The following is a 17731-nucleotide window of genomic DNA, read 5'->3' on the forward strand; positions in this document are numbered from 1 at the left end:
TTTTTGGAGGAATTCCAGGAGGAATTCCTGAAGGAATTGCGGTAGGTAGTAATTTCTAAAGGAATTCCTATGGGAGTTCCTGGATCAATTCCTGGAGGACTTTCTGAAGGGATTCTTGGGGTAATACTTAAGTAATCTCTTGAGGAATTCCTGGAGGCATCCTTAGAGGAATTTCTAGAGAATTACTTGGAAGAATTCCGGGAATTCTTGCAAAAAAAAACTGGAGGAATCCATGAAACAATTTCTGGGAGAACCTCAGGAGGAATTCCTGGACAAATCTCTATAGGAAATCTTGAGGAAAATCCGTGGAACTATTCATGGAAGATCTGCAGGAGGAATCCCTAAATGAATATCTTGAGAATCCCTGAATGAATTCCTGGAAGAATCTCTAGAGGAATTCTGGAAGGAATCCATGGAGAAATTTCTGAAGGAATTCAAGGAGTAATTTTTAGAGGAATTCAGAAAGGAATTTCTGGTGGAGTTCCAGGAGGATTTTCTGGAGGAATTACTGCAGGAATCATCGGTGGAATTCCTGGAGGGATCCATGAAATAAATCCTGGAGGAATGTGTAGAGGAAACCTTAGAGAAGAAATTCCTGGAAGAATTTTCGGAGGAATTTATGGAAGAATTCCTGGATCCAAACTTGAATAAATTCCTGGAGTAATTCCTGAGGAAATACCTGGGGTAATACCTGGGGTAATACCTGGAGAAATTCTTGGTAGAACTCTTGCAGAAGTCTCTGGAGAAATGCCTGAATGAAATCCTAGAGGCATGCCAGGAGGAATACCTGGAATAATTCTTGAAAAAAATCCGGGAGGAATTTCCGAAGGAGTTCCTGGAGGAATCTCAAGATTCATTCCTGATGAAATACAAAGTTCGATTTCTGAGGGAATTCCAGGAGGATTTTCTGAAGAATTCTCAGGGGAAATACTGAAGAAACCGCTGAAATTCCTGAGGAAATCCTGAAATCCTGGATAAATTCCTGCGGGAGTTTCTGATGGAATCCCAATAAGTGTTCTTCTAGAAATGTTAAAAATAATATCGGAATTCGTTTTTGTAAGAATAACAGAAGAAATTTCCGGTGAATCCCTGGAGGAACTCTTGAAGTAATTTCTGAAGAAACCCGATGAGGAATCCCGAAAGCAAGCCCCATTAGGAACTCTTTATGGAATCTCAGGAGAGCTTTCTTAGCGAATACCTGGAAGATTTTTTGTAGGAATATTCCTGGATAAAAAAAATGAAGAAATCAATGTCTGCAGTAATTGTTGAAGGAATACTAGGATCCCTAGTGGAGCGGACCTGGTGGGATGGTTAGAACACTTGACTATCACGCCGAGGACCTGGGATCGAATCCCACTCCCGACAAACTCGCAAAATGTGACTTCTTCCTTCGGAAGGGAAATAAAGCGTGGGCCCCGAGATGAACTAGCCTAGGGCTAAAAATCTCGTTAATACACATAAAAAAAACAAGGATCCCTAAAGGTTTTTTGTACAAATTTTTCAAGCAATTCTTAGAGTGTTTTCTTAAGAATCTCTAAGTAAAATTTTCTAAAAGAATTTCTGGAATACATTCCTGCAGAAATACTTCGAATCATTCCAGATGTAATTATTGGAGCAATCTCTAGTGGAATTTTGGAAGGCATATATGGAGATATCCCTGTAGAAATCTCTGAATACCTGCAGAAATACCTTAAAGGATCTCTGGAGAAATTCCTGAAGGAAACTTCGAAAAAAAGCACTGGAACAATTACTGGAGGAACCTCTATAGATATCCCAGGACAAATCCCCGAAAAAATGTCTAGTGGAATCCCTAGATGAATTCTTGATTGAATTTCTGGAAGAAGCCAAGATGGAATCACTGAATTAAGCTATGAAAAAAAATCTTGGAGGAATTGTTCGTACTCATATAGTTTACAAAACTATGAACAAATCTGAAACAGTCATTTTGATTACTCAAAACTACAATACTGATTTGCATATTCACTTATCGGGCGCCCATCCCGCTTAAAATTCATCTCAAGTCAGGCCCCCCCTGGGCCCCCTCCAGGAAAAAATCCTAGTTACGCCAATGGGCATTGATAAGTTCCAGACAAACGTTTCGTCTGCCACCGGCGGCGGTGTTCCGTTGGAGTGAAAATCCAAAAATGGTTTGAGTCGGAGAGTTAAAGTGGCGCCACAGAGAAACAGACGTGATGCATGGAACAACAAAATTCAGTTAAAAATATCGTCACGAAAACGTACCCAACTAACAATCGCAAGCCGCAAACAAGCATACATGCTGAATTGTTGCTGATAGCTGAACTAAAATTATGCTGTACACATTGCTGTTCAAATGCTTTTTCAATTGAAAAAGTAGTCAATGTTCAACCTTTCGTATCGGTAATAATTTTCAACTTTTGTCAAGCGTTTAATAAGATTTTGTTTCGACTAATTCCTTCAAAAAATAGTTTAACAAGACCTTTTTCTGCTTCTTGTTAGGCTCATGTAAAAATTAGCACATGTATCTGTATAATGTGTTTTTCACAAGTCAAATGAGCGCTTTCGTTTCATCATACTTCAACTCAGAGTACATGATGAAAAACACGTGTTCATAATGATCTGTGCTAATTCACCACTGCTGAATAAGAGTCGAAGTGTGATCATTTTAAACCTCGGGATGTTTATGTTTTAATTTAAGCGCTTCAATTCATCATCTTTAGGATTGAACAGATAGGCTGGCAATCGTCGGGTCCTGAGTTCGAATCTTGATTTAGGTATATTTATGTGTAGTTATTATTTCACAATAGTTATTCACAGCATATGTTCTTATCATAAATTCTCGTGGAAATTGTAAAATTTTGTTTAATAATTTTTGCTAAAGCTGAATAACAGCTTTACTATACAGTTGTAAAACGCTTCAACAACAAACAGTTCACTATGCTTTATAGTTTCTTCAAATTTGTGTGAACAAAACCCAAACAACTGTTGTGTCTGAAAATTATCCAAATGTTATGCAGCATCATGCTGAATTAATTCGTTGTAAAGATGCTCGTAAAATAAATGATTGTTAATTGGGTAATCGCTCAATTTCATGCTGTGCTTAGCCGTGCAACCACTAGAAGGCGGTAGTGAGCAAAGGTCAAGGAGCAAAAACGATGTAAGCGCCGCGCGTGGCCAATCGTCTAACTAGCAAATATTTGAATTCATGATTTAAAATGTGATGTGTTGCGAGTAGAGTGGACGTATGTTTATCTGTGGTGGCGTCAAATCTGGCAACTGCATCATACAACTTTCCATCTTTAGATTCTTATTACTTTTTAAATACTGTCCAGCATTTGGAATTTTATCACGGGTTACTCAACTTGTGTCACACTCGGCAACTGTTACAATTATTTTTGTTAGAATATTATCATAGCTCTTGATTTTTATGGCACGAAGCCTGCAACATCATTAAAAAAATTAAATTAAATGGTATGTTTCGTTTCTAGAGCAAAAAAGCGGTAAATAATGATAAAAATGACAAAATTTCATAGTTCAGAGAGCATCAGAATCAGTTATTCATGCAACAAGTTGCAAAATGATGACTTTTCAGCACGAGTACATTTATTCAACGAGGCTTGCAATATTTCCTCCTGTAATACATCTACAAGTTTTTCTTGGGATTCCTTCAGAAAGTTCTGCCTAGATTTCTTAAGAAATTCGTGCTGTTATTCCTGCAGTACTATCCCAAGGAATTCCAACAGGAACAGCTGTAGATATTCTATGACTGCTCCTAGAATTACTCCGTTGATTTGTCCAGGAATTTATGTAGGGATTTCTTAAGGATTATTTCAGAATTTCCTGTTAGGATTCCTTCAGAAATTCCTGCTGGGAATCTTCCAGAAATTCTACCGGGGACTCATCCAAGGATTTCTTTAAGCAATTCTCTATGGGTGCCTTCAGCTATATTTCCACAAATTACTCAAACGATTTATCCAGGAATTCCTCAGAGGATTTCTCCAGAATGTGTCTACAGATTTCTCTAGAGGGCTTCTATGGATTTCACTGGTATTCCTCTAGAGATTTCATCAGGATTTCTTTTAGGTAAAGCCTGTATCCGCAATAATCGGGACACAGAAATATGGCTGTAACTCTGCAATAGATACATTAAAATTGCTCATATTTTGCCTGATAATATCTTAAGGTGTGTTCATTTCACCTGCAAAATTTCATGTGAATCGGTGAAGTACCTTTTGTTGTAGCAATGAAACAATAGAACGCGAGCAATTGAATTTTGTACAGCCCCTGGTTTAGCTTGTCAGCGCTGTAACTTTTGAATTTAATAAAGGAAATGGCTGAAATTTTGTACACAAACCTCTCAATCTACTTTACTTGCATAGGCAAAATTTCAAAAAAATCGATGCACTATCAACAATTTTATAGCCGAAACATATATTGGGGCTCACCGTGATTTTAGCCCTTCAGACAACAATTAGTGAGCACCCATTATTGCTTCGATTGTATTGTTGAAAGTGCTACACCAATAATCATCAAATTTTGCAGGCATAAAATACACATAATCAACTACCTTCTGTGAAAATTTCATGAAAATTGGCAGAGACATTCAAAAGTTATGCATAGGCAAACATCGCACATAAAAAAACATGGAACATTTTCATTAACACTATCCCCTACCAGTAACTTTCAATCCAATTGATGAAATTTGGTGAAATTTTGCAAGAAAGTGTCTCTATAGGTATCATAACTGCTCACGAAGTTTCATAATTATTCTCACAGAACATTGAATTGTAGCGGAAAAAAACATCTAGCATGCGAATGAAAATTGGTGATAATTGTACAAAATCTTAAAAACCACGTATGTTTGTTTCTCATCCACAGTTAAAAGTATCGCATCGATTTTTATGAAATTTTGCACAAATAATAAACATACACCAAAGAGCTCTCAGGTAGCTTTTGGTCAATTTTTATTGATTCAGTACAGAGTTACTGCCGTACTTGTGTGTCCCGATTATTGCGGATACAGGCTTTATTCTTACAAGGATATCTCTAGGCATTGCAAATTTGTCTTGTAATTTCTTCCGTGATTCCTGCAAAGATTCTTCCAAAAATTCCTGCTGGGAATTCTTCTGCTAGATTTTCTCAATCCAATTCCGCCATGAATCGTCCTTGATATTTCAGTTTTCAGTTATTCCATCCAGGATGGATTATTTCATCAAAGAAACTCCTCTAGAGATTTCCACTGAAATTACTTACGAAATTCCTATAGGAACTTCTGAACAGTTTCGTCCTGGAATTTCTCGCGCAATTTAACCATAAATTCTTCCAGGGATTCCTTCAGAAATTACACCTACACTTTTACCAAGGATTTCTACGGTGGCTCCCCTTGGAATTTTTAGAGGTTTCTCTAGAGTACCTTCCACTAGATACCTCCAACGTGTTTTCCAGGGATTCCTCTATGAATTTCCCCAGGGATTCCTTTTGGAACAATACTTACTGTTTTGTGGTACGCGTGCTTCTGCGTTTCTGGCGTAGCCTCTCCTAGTATCAAGTGTTTGTCGTGGACAATTCTATAACGCTAGCTCGAATGTCACTAGCCCGAATGACACTAGCTCAAATAGCTGCGAAACATGTTGGAAGTTACTTTTCAAACCACTAATAACCGACTTGTACATAGCTCCACATTCGAAAGAACAGCAGCAAAGAAGAAAAAATCTTTGATATAAAATTACCCGATTGATCATTAGTTTGAAATCAACAACATTCATAAGAATAGTATATTTTCAAAGACGGAATCGCATATCATTCCCATGTTCGCTGGATTTACTTTGCAAATGGGACAGATATGCGATTCGCAGCAGTAATATTCATAGCTTATGTTATAAGCAAACCATTCAACTAGACAGCAATACTGTACTTACTCTCCTATCAGAGATTTTCCTTCTTTTATAAATTGGCAGCTCTTTCTTATTATAACCAAACCAATCAACAAGTCTTGCGGGTCCAGCGATTGGTTCTACTTTCAAATCAAAAAGCTCTTTGGCTGCACTCTGGCGTGATTGCTTCCGATTCTTTAATTAGTCAAATTAAGAGTGAATCCAGTTTGACTTTCTAGCATTAGCATTAAGCGAGTTGCACAAATTCGTAGATGGTAGGGTAACCAATATAATTTGGACCCCCATATATTTTGGACCCCATGTGTCCTTTGATCACAACTTACACAGGTTTAATGATGAGATGACGGAAATTTTTAGGATCATTCGCTAAATAAGATCGCTCTGCACGGGCAGCAATCATTTCCTCACTGGAAATATCCTTATTTGCCTTGAAATTATTTTTTGCCAATTTCGTCATCCGAGCGAGTGTCGCATCATGTTTACAAAAAGAGATTGCGGTGCTGAGGAAACTTGCAGATGTAAACAAAAACGTTTATCATTCTAGCGCATTAAATTCGCAAAGTTCGTCTTATCAGCCTTTGTCAATCAAGTTATTAGGATGTGATCCAGCATATTCAAGCGGGAAAATTCTTCCAAAATAGTTTCAAACGACTTTAAACACCGGGGGTCCAAAATATATACTGAAGAGGGTCCAAAATATATTGGGGTGTCCAAAACAATGAAAACAGATGCTTCAAAATCAGTTATTTTCATCAAATGTTCAGCCAGAAATGACCTTGTGGGTATTTTTAACGGACAATAGAGACTTTTACGAACATACTAACATCATCATTATGTGTAAATACCCTCTGAATCTGTTTGTTTTTGAATTAAATTCAAACCAATGTCCTCTAGGGGTCCAAAACTCAACCGTTACCCTACAGTCCTAGACCGCAGTTCTGAGGGTTGTCTCCTTCCCGTCCGAAACAAAACACAAAGATTTGGGACTAATCTCTGACTCTTAGAAAAGACTGACGCGACTACTAAGGAATGGGAAAGGATGGTTAGTTTTGGACACCAATGAAAAATGTAGACAACTCTACGATCTCACAGGCCTAGGTGTCACGGGAATTTGGGTGTTTGTTAGTGGAAGGGTAAATTTCAAAGGATACGCTTGGTCAACGTTCAGGCACACCATTGTTAGACTGCTTCGAATCAGTTGTCTGCCCAATTCATCCTAGTTTCCTCGTCATCTTGATGGCATTTGGTTGAATTACTAGATTCTACGGTTGATAATCTGAAATATAAAATAATATTAACATCGTATGTCAAATAAGCTACATATTAGTGATACGCTCGCCACAGTTACATATTTTTACAATATTATTTATAGCATACAATAAATTCATCTGAATCCTGCAGAAAAAAAAAATGTTAATTAGCAGTACATTGAAACAAAAATACTACAAAACACGAAAAAGTGCATCAAACTTTGATCTTGGAATATTTATAAAAACGGTAAATATCAAGATCAAAATTTGATTTGGTAGATCTTACACCGCAACGCACCATTCTAAGGTGATCTACCCACGTTACGGGGTAGTGAATCCAGTTTGACTTTCTATTCCATAAAATCTTGCTTAGTTGGTTAAAGCGCTGGACTAACAATACGGAGTCATAGGTTCGAATCCCACCAAAATAAGTGTTTTTTTTTAATTTCTTATTATATGATAATTAACCCTTCAGCACGCGCGCTGTTGTAAAAAGTACAACACTACCGAAAAACCTCGCACGTCGTATACAGCGCGAGCGCGGTGCAGTTACGGTTGCTTTATGGCGCGCATCCTGAAAGGTTAAACGCATTTTACCTTCAAATGCCCCAATTTTGTACGTTTATTGAATGTATCAAATCATAATAAAAACAGGTGTTTATAAACAAACAAATGAAGGAAAAATGCGATACGCTTAATTTTGATAGTAGCTGTAAGTCTAAATCTATGTCTACTAGGGCAGTTCAAACTTTAAACATGTCAAAAATTCAAAGCTCCCATATGTTCATTACAATCCTTGGTGCAAAACTAGAGCCCTGTCTAGAGCCCTGTCAAATTTTCAGCCATTTCGGTGGTGATTTAATGGTGGCCCAAAAGCAAAATAGGTTTATATGGGAATTACTATGGAGAATTTTCGAAAAAGGTTCTCCTCGTTGTAGAGCTTCACCACATGGATGAAGTCATAGGGTCAAAGCCGTATTGAATTCTTCAGACCTCAATGATGAATGTTGCTGAAGACCGCAACTCGTTTCGACTCACGAGACAGAAGTTATTAATCGATATTTGTTCATGCATGCATGAACAGAAGACCACAGCTCGATCGACATGCTTGACACGCAATCATAGTATGCGTGTTACCTTCTTGCACACCTTGAAGGGCATCGTGTATGAAGATGCGCATGCGAGTGAGAATTTGTTTAATACCCAACTAACATTTTCAGCGCTATAAGCTCCAGTAATTTTCTTTCTGTTGTGTAACCATCGAATAAAAGCAGTCAACGCTGAATAAACAGGAAGCTAATCAAATATAAATCATAAGCTAATACACGACTGCAAAACAAGCACCATACAGCTACCAAACTCGGTTTTCAGAAATCCATCGCTTGTCACTGGGGTTGCCTTTACTCCACTCTATTCCAACTCCGGGAGATTTCCCGGAAGATGTGAAAACTTGAGCACATCGAATAGGAGTCCCCACTAACAAAACAGCTGCTACTATACAGTAAATTCGTTATACTGACAAACCCTAAAACCAGCAGCGCTTTGAAGGCCGTTATGCGATTTCACAGAAGCTGTAATAAAGAAACTGTTGGCACACCAACACGGCTCGTCAAATGTAAACATTATTGTCAAAACAAACTTAAAGCGGGATATATAGCTGGTACACAAATTCTTTACAGCTATCCATCTCTGTGCTGTGAAATTATTTGGGTTACTTTTATTGCACTTTAATTCAATGCCGGAAGATGTGCAAATCGAGTAAGAGTCCCAGCCAATACAACAGCTGCTTTTATACAGTACGTTTTGTAATGTTGCCAAATACACACAACAGCAGCGCTTTGTAGCTGTTTAAAGAACACTCTTTCAGTTAGAAGCTGTGACGAAGAACCTGCTGGCGCAACCACACAGCTTGTTCAATGTAAACATTATTGCGTTTGACGTTTCACAAGCTTTTGCAGCAAGATAAAGTTGGGTAAGGTTTCTTGTGGCACAATTATGAAGCCTTGTCTGGAGTAAAACAAAACGGGCTATTTTCTGTGCTATTTATATATAGCAGTGTGGCAGCGAGGACATCATCGGGACCAGTGGATACGGAGATCGGGAGTTCGATTCCAAGTAACGGCAAGTACTTTAATTATTCAATTTTAAAAGCGAGGATTCCAGTTCCACATGTATTGCGTCACGGTATCCACAACCTAACTATATTTAATCGATTAATTTGGGGATGCCGTATAACTATTATTTAACAACTGTGAAAAGGCTGGAAAAGCGCCTTCTCAAGATGTTATTCAGTTAGTGGTTACATAGGAATCGAGAAAAGAGCTATGACTTGGTGGCATAGAAGCTGCTCGCACAGCATGTACAAGTGGATTAAGTTCGCCAGATTCATTGGTATAGGGCTTGCATAGAAGCTTCCGTCCATATATGCAACACAGTAACTCAGCATCAAGCCGTATTGAGAACGCTTTGATGACGTTTACTTTCACAATAAATGTTAGTTGGGTAACTTTTTACCCGATTGTCGAAATGAGTTCCGGTCTTCGGCAATATTCATCATTGAAATCTGAAGAATTCAATTCGGCTATGACCCTATGACTTCATCCATGTGGTAATGCTGTACAACGAGGAGAACCTTTTTCTAAAATTCTCCATAGTAATTCCCATATAAACCTATTTTGCTTTTGGGCCACCATTAAACCACCACCGAAATGGCTGAAAATTTGACAAGACTCTAGTTTTGCACCAAGGAATGTAATGAACATATGGGAGCTTTGAATTTTTGACATGTTTAAAGTCTGAACTGCCCTAATGTCTACTCGTGACGACCATATACTTCGTTTCTCTTTCAAAAATGTACTAATTACATATTATCTTACTCTCTTCCACAGGTCCGAAAAACAACCGGTGCCGACTCAAACTCCTACTTCGCCATGAAAGTGCTGAAAAAAGCGTCCATAGTTAGGAATCAAAAAGACACAGCCCACACACGTGCGGAACGGAATATCCTGGAAGCAGTGCGGGTTAGTATGCTTTCCTTCCTCCTACGTACTAGGTATTTGTATCAGAATCACAAAACTAATCTCCCGTTCATTCCCTCTCCCCATTCGCAGCATCCATTTATAGTCGAATTAGTGTACGCCTTCCAGACAGGTGGAAAATTGTATTTAATCCTAGAGTATTTGAGCGGCGGCGAGCTGTTTATGCATTTAGAACGGGAAGGAATATTTTTAGAGGATACCACTTGGTAGGTGGCACGCGTGCCGTTTTCTGCGGAAGTTCTGTTAAACTTATGTCGGTCATGGATTCATTTCAGCTTTTACCTGTGTGAAATCATCCTCGCGCTAGAGCATTTGCACAATCTCGGTATCATCTATCGGGATCTTAAACCGGAGAATGTACTACTAGACGCCCAAGGTCACGTCAAACTGACGGACTTTGGCCTCTGCAAGGAACACATTCAGGAGGGAATCGTTACGCACACTTTCTGCGGTACTATTGAGTATATGTGAGTATAGGATTGTTAGGATTAGGATTGGGATTAAAATAACGTAAATTTTTAAACTAAATATTGAAATAATTTTGTCTTGTTGTTTCATTATAGGGCTCCTGAAATTCTAACTAGAAGTGGTCACGGTAAAGCCGTTGACTGGTGGTCCCTTGGTGCTCTAATGTTCGACATGTTAACAGGCATGGTAAGACCCTTCTGGAAGGCTACCGAAGCTCATCGCACAGTTCTAAAAATTGACTTCTTTCCCGCTTCTAGCCTCCGTTCACAGCAGACAATCGAAAAAACACGATAGACGCCATTCTCAAGGGAAAACTAAACATCCCCGCATACCTGGCGGCAGATTCCAGAGATCTTATCCGTCGGCTCATGAAGCGACAGGTCTCGCAACGTCTCGGTAGTGGTCCCTCGGACGGTCAGGCAGTGCGATCACATTCGTTCTTCAAAAATGTTAACTGGGACGACGTGTTGGCTCGACGGTTGGATCCGCCGATCAAGCCGGTTTTGGTAAGTTGGATCGGTGGCCATTCAGTACGAGCTGATGGGGTTCTATATGAAAATTTTCCTTTTCAGAGAAGTGAAGATGACGTCTCGCAGTTCGATACCAAATTCACCAAGCAGATACCAGTCGACTCACCTGACGAATCGACGTTGAGTGAGAGTGCCAATCTAATCTTTCAGGTACGTAAAACCATTAAAAACATAGTAAAAACTAGCATTGATGTTTACGAGCTCGTTATAGAACGAGAGTCCATTTAATAATATTCTGATTTAGTCTACTTGGTTTAGAATAACATTCAACTGTTTGATAGCTAGTTTGCTGATACCATAGTTATTAGTGATCTATGAAATCTTTAAGTAATCTGAGGCAGAAAATTAGTTGAATCTCTGTTTTACGAGTAAAGTGTCTTCTAGAAAATTAACAAATAATCCAACTATTAAAAAAACTAACGAAACAGCTTTTTTTCTGATCTAATTTACAAACGTTAATGTTGATCATCGCTTCTCCCAGGCTTTTCGGCAAGAAGTTCCTCCGAAAAGTTCCTCCGAGGATTCGCTGAGAGTTTCACAGGAATTCTTACAGAAACTCATTCAAGAGTTTCTTTAGAATATCCTAAAACTCTTCCGAGAGTATGCCTTTATGGTCCTCCAGGAGTTCTCGAAGAAGTTCTTCTAAGAATTTCTCCGAAGATCTCTTTGAGAGTTTCTTCAGGAGTTTTCCCAAGAGTTCTCAGAGTTTTCCTGAAATTGATTGACGAGTTCATCTGGAGCTTTCTCCGGAAGTTTCAATCCCACCCAATATTACAATTTCTGTAAGGCAAGTCCAAGCCTTCTCTACAAATTTCCATAGGAATTTCAGATGTTCTTAACAGTTTTCTATGGGATTTCCACTAGAAGTTCCTTCAGATAGTTTCCCAATCATTCAAGAAATTCATATAGAATTCACCCAGATTTTTCGAAAATTCCAAGTATCGCGTTATGAATTGCTTCAGGAGCTAAACTAGGTGACGCTCTAGCAACTCCTTCAGTCGCTCTTACAAGTTACTCAGGAACTTGTTGGGGATTTTTTTTCGGGACGTCCTTCAAAGAATTCCTTTCAGAAGTTCTCGCGAGAATTCTCCCAGCAGTTTCTTCAGCGATTGCTCTGAGAGTTCCTTGTAAAATTATTTCAAATTTTTTTCTTAAATTTTTTTCCCCAGATTACTGTTACAAATTCCTTCAAGAGTTGCAGAAGCATTACAGCATTGAAATTTCTCCAGGATTTCATCTAGATATTTATCCCCGAGATTGTACAAGAATCTTACAATTAGTTGCAGTTCCTTTGGGAATTAACAATTCTTTTCGTGGCACACAGCAATTCTTACAGGAGTTATTTAATTGTTTCTGCTATTCTACCGGGCACTCTCCAAAGATTCGTACAGAAGTTCGTCCAAGGGGCTACAATAGATCTACGAATTCTGTAAGGATCCCTTCTATCTCTGGAATTATTGCAAAAGCAGCTCCAGAAGTACATCAAGAAGTTCCTCGAAGGGTTTTTTTTTTCCAAAGATTTCCTCCGAGGAGTTCTTCCAATGTTTTCATTCAAGGAATTTCTCTGCAAAAGTTTGTCCAAGAGTTTATCCAGAATGCCCCAAGGCTCCCCCGAGAGTTTCAAAAATGGTCCTCCAAAGAGTTTCTCCGAAAGCTGCTCTAAAAGTTCCTCACAGAAATTGGTCCAAGGAGCTTCATTGAATACCATCAGAAACTTCTCCCGGAAGTTTACTAAATTACTGTAACAGCTCCTCCAAAAGTACATTAAGAAGTTCTTGCAAGGGTTTTTTTTCAAAAAAAAAATACTCCGAGGGATTCCTGCAGCAGCTCGTCCAAGAGTTTTTGTAGAATGTCAATGTCCTGAAGTTCCTTCGGATGTTCCTCCGAATATTTCAGTTTCTCAAAAGCAAGTGAAAAGATTCCCACAAATTTCCGTAAGATGTTTGGAAAACTTACAGGAATATCTCAGGTATTTCCAAAAGATCTTTCAGGTTTTTGTTTTTACTTTCCTCCAGAAGTTTATCAAAAATTCCTCTAGTTCCTGATCTTATTATTCTATTTTTCATGAATCCCTGAAAGATTTTTCATAAGTTCCTCCAGGACTCATCTGATTATTTCTCCCGGAGATCTTCCAAAAAACCTTCAATTGAGTCTTTGGAATTTTTTAGAGTTTTTTTTAGCCGTTTCTTCGGTGCTTTTCTAGGAGTTGTTCAAGTTTTTATACAATTTCACCAGGTGCTCCTAAAGGGAGTTCTTTAAAGATTCATATAGAAATTCAAGGGTTTACATTGAATCAAATTTGTATCCAGGGATTGAAGAATTTTTCAGGTGTACTTATTTTCAGGGACATATCATAGGATCCCTGAACGGTCGTAAAAACTTGAAGTATTTTTAGGCAAAGAACGTTTAATTGGCAAATTGAGAGATAAATTTGTGAAAAAATTACCACTTGTTTTGGTGGGATGTGGTCATTTCGTCTCTTAGTAGTGCTTGCAAGGAGTTCTTATCAAAGATTTTCTCCAGAATGTCCTAAAACTTTTCCAAGAGATGCTCCTCTAAGAGCGAGCTCTCCAGGGAGTTCCACCAGATTTTTTTTAACTGTTATATGTAAATAAAACTGATTTTATTTCTGTGTATTTTACCTACTGCTAATTCTACACTTTGTTCCATAAGATGTTTTTACAAGAGCTTCTCAAAAAGTTCTTGAGCAGTTCTCTGGAAATTCCTCCGGAAGTTACAGTTCCTACGTATATCAAAATTTCTTTAAAATAAGTCAAAAACTTTGCCACAAATTTCCGTTATAATTTCGATGGAGTTTCGCAGGGAGTCCCATCTTTAAAAGTTAGAAAAAATCCTCGAGAAGTTTATCAAGAATTCTTTCAGAAGTTGATTTTCAAGGATTTCATTCTTTTTCTCCGCTATGTCTTTCCTCGCAATTCTCCCAAGTATTCCTTTAGAAATTTCGTCAAAAATAGATCGTAATTTTTCAGATAAACTTTAATTCTACGCTCATGGGTTGCTTTTGAAACACGAGCTGCTTCTGCTACACTGAGGGTATACTAAGAGCTGCTGCAGCAGTTTCTCTTTAACAAATTAAGGTCAAGAATTCCATAAGGATTTTTTAAAGGATATTCTTGGGAAATGTCTCCAGAAGTCTCTACAAGAATTCCTCTAGGAGTTTCTTCAGCAGGTCTATCAAACTTTTCCAGAACATGCACAGGAAATTCAATCAGAAGCTCCTTCAGAAATTCAACAAAAACTTCTTAAAAAGTTTATTAAGAATTCCTTTTGCCTTTTTCTCCACGAGTTGGTCGAAAATTTTCGCGAGTAATTTTCACAAATATTCTCTTAGATATGAGGTGCGTGGTAATAAAACGCCGCGATTAGAACAAATATAAAACGGAGTATTTTATTCTCTGATCTGAACGTGTTGACAATGCGATACAAACTGAGCGTAGCTCGGAAGCGGGTCGTGTGTCGATGCTGCTAGGCAGTGTATCCAGTTTTGCTGCGCACCGCAGATACCTTCAGCAGTTGAATTAGAAGTTGCCGTTGGAACTTTTTCAGGAGTTGTGTTACAAGTTATTCAAACAATTCGTCGTTCCATCAGAAATGCCTCCAATAGAATTCCTAAAAGAACTCCTTCAAGATGAATATACTGAAAAACTTTCTATGAAAAAACTTCTAGAGCAATAACTGAGAGCTTCTCATGAAATTTCTGAAGGGACCCTTAGAAGAATTTCTGAAGATACACTTAGGAAAGTTTTTGGAAACTTGTAATTCATAGAGCCATTCTCTTAAACATTCATCACAGAATGTTTAAGGGAACTGCTGGGGCAATTGCTACAGGGACTCATATAGCAAGGAATGCCGACAGACACGTCTTAAAGAATTCTTGAAAACATGCAGTAAATCTGTACTGTAGGAACTTTTTAAGGAGCTCATTTACAAATTACTCAAACAATTCTTGAGGATTTCATTCTTGAATGTCTTTAGAAGTCCATGCTCGAATTCCTCTAAGAATTTGCGCAGAAACATTCTTATGGGAACACCTATTTCCCCTCAGTAGTTGATCTGTGATTTTTTTGTCAATACCCCAGCAGTTGTTCTAACATCACTAAAAGTTTTTACAGGAGTTCTTCTAAACACCTTCCAATAGCAAAACAATAAATGTATCTACGAGTTTTGGCAGCAATTCCTCCAGGATACTAATAAGGATGCTTTCACTCACTTGGTAATCGTTTAACTAATTTATTTATAACTCAGAAGCTCGTTACTACAATATGATGTTCTGCAAACTTGTATGGTAGTGTTCTACAATACACGCCATATTCTAACTCTATATTTACTGCGTAAAAGTGTTAGTACCATACCTACTGTTACTAAACGGTTGAATTTTTCGATTATTTAGTATAAGTAGGTAATACTAGCGTTCTCAATTGTATGGAAACACTCTACTCTACAAGTCTGCCGAACATCACATTCTAGTAACAAGCTTCTGAACTGTGTCTTAGACAAATGAGTTAAACGATTGCCAGGTGAGAAAAAGCATAATTGGATGCACATTTTACTAAAATTTAAGTGCAATTTAAAAAATAAAAATAAAATTCTGAGAATTTTCAAAAGACTTTCCTAGAGGAATCTGAAAGAACTCCCAGAGGAATTCCTTACTTATTGAGGAATTACCGAAGGAACTCCAACAGAGGTTTCTGCAAAAAAAACGTCTACAAAAAGTTTTGAAGAAACTCCTAGAGGAATCTCTGCAGTATCTTTTAGAGGCTACATTCTTAGACTCCAGAGAAATTTATATAGGAATTGATATAGACATTCCAGAAGGAACCTCATTAAGGATCTCCCAGAAGAATCTCTAGAAAAACAGTAGAAAATTCATATTAAAATTTTAAGATAGCTATTTAAATTCGTATTCTTTTTAAGTTGATCATGTTGTTGTTCATCAAAACTTGTTCTTCATCCTAATCATACTAATAAACACTTTTTCCCCCCGAAAACCGCAGGGCTTCACCTACGTGGCCCCCTCTGTCCTAGAAGAAATGCAACAGCCACGAGTGGTAACAGCCCGGTCACCCCGCCGGACGCCCCGACAACACCACGGCGGCCACCATCATCACCACCACCACCACATGGGCAGTCACAGTGGTCACGGTCACCATCACGGCGGTCACGGTCACCATCGGTTGGGCGGCGCGATAGAAAACGGAGCCATCACCCTCGAGGACGAACAGATGCTCAGTATGCCCCGGTCACAGGCAATGCCCTCGAGTCACCAACCGCAACCAATACCGCACCATATGGTGTTTCAGCAACAACAGCATCAGCAGCAGCAACATCAACAACAGTCACAACCTCAGCAGCAACCGCCACAGCAGTCCGCAGCAACAGCAGCAGCAGCATCGTCGAGAAGTACGCAGTTTGTAGCCGGACCCAATGCTCGGCATACGCCGGCGCACCTGCAACCGTTTGCGCCACGGCCTTCGCCTCAGGACGAAATGATGGAGGTGTATCCGGAGCTGCCGATTTCATAGTGAGTATTTACTTGTCGATAGTTTCTTCTGCTAGCTTCATTTATTCAGTATTACATCGAATTCAGGAGATAAAACTTGATCAACAATATTTCTCCTTAATACACGGTCCGCTCTCCATTCTCGGTCACGCCCAATGCTCGCCAAGTCACGCTCCACCTGGCCCGCCCATCGTGCTCTCTGCGCTCCACGCCTTCTTGTGCCAACCGGATCAATCGCGAACACCAATTTGACAGGGTTGTTGTCCGGCATTCTTGCAACATGCCCTGCCCACCGTATCCTTCCGACTTTGGCTACCTTCTGGATGCTGGGTTCGCCGTAATGTGCAGCGAGCTCGTGGTTCATCCTTCTCCGCCATACACCATTCTCATGCATACCGCCGAAGATCGTCCTTAGCAAGCGTCGCTCGAAAGCTCCAAGTGCTTGCAGGTCCTTCTCGAGCATGATCCATGTCTGGTGTCCGTAGAGGACCACCGGTCTAATTAGCGTTTTGTACATGGTGCACTTGATGTGTGAGTGAATCTTTTTAGACCACAGCTTCTTCTGGAGCCTGTAGTAGGCTCGACTTCTGCTGATGATACGCCTTCGAATTTCACGACTCATGTTGTTGTCAGCCGTCAGTAAGTATCCCAGGTAGACGAACTCCTACACCACCTCGAAGGTATTCCCGTCTATCGTGACATTACTACCTAGACGAACCCGGTCGTGTTCGGTTCTGTCTGCCAAAATGTACTTTGTTTTTGATGCATTTAACCACAGTCCGACCTTTACTGCTTTGCGTTTCAGGCGGGTGTACAGTTCTGCCACCGTTCCAAATGTCCATGTCGTCCGCAAAGCACACAAATTGACCGGATTTTGTGTAAATCTTACCCCGGTTCGTTGCATTACACATTCCAGAGTGTCGTTGAAGAGTAGGCATGAGAGTCCATCACCTTGTCGCAGTCCCCGGCGAGATTCGAATGAACTGGATAGTTCTCTCGAGACCCTTACGCAGTTTTGCACACCGTCCATCGTTGCTTTAATCAGTCTAGT

The 17731-nt window shown here is 39.3% G+C and overlaps 2 protein-coding genes across 7 annotated transcripts in view; both read left to right on the plus strand.

The window, feature by feature from the left end:
• Positions 1-10059, plus strand: part of LOC134288608 (uncharacterized) — a 21570-nt gene extending 11511 nt beyond the window's left edge. Inside the window, exon 2 of the mRNA XM_062853944.1 lies at positions 46-10059. The gene's annotated coding sequence lies outside the window, so the exon portion shown is untranslated. The remainder of the gene's footprint in view (positions 1-45) is intronic.
• LOC109418942 (ribosomal protein S6 kinase beta-2) overlaps positions 1-17731 on the plus strand; it is a 189508-nt gene that overhangs the window by 162625 nt on the left and 9152 nt on the right. For all 6 annotated transcript variants that reach the window (XM_029877748.2, XM_029877743.2, XM_029877744.2 and 3 more), the window contains 7 exons: positions 10012-10143; positions 10234-10367; positions 10437-10628; positions 10725-10815; positions 10887-11135; positions 11202-11309; positions 16175-16701. In XM_029877748.2, coding sequence (XP_029733608.1) covers positions 10012-10143; positions 10234-10367; positions 10437-10628; positions 10725-10815; positions 10887-11135; positions 11202-11309; positions 16175-16701 — 1433 coding nt within the window. The remainder of the gene's footprint in view (positions 1-10011; positions 10144-10233; positions 10368-10436; positions 10629-10724; positions 10816-10886; positions 11136-11201; positions 11310-16174; positions 16702-17731) is intronic.

Source organism: Aedes albopictus, chromosome 2, assembly GCF_035046485.1.
Source record: "Aedes albopictus strain Foshan chromosome 2, AalbF5, whole genome shotgun sequence".
Classification (NCBI taxonomy): Eukaryota; Metazoa; Arthropoda; class Insecta; order Diptera; family Culicidae; genus Aedes; species Aedes albopictus.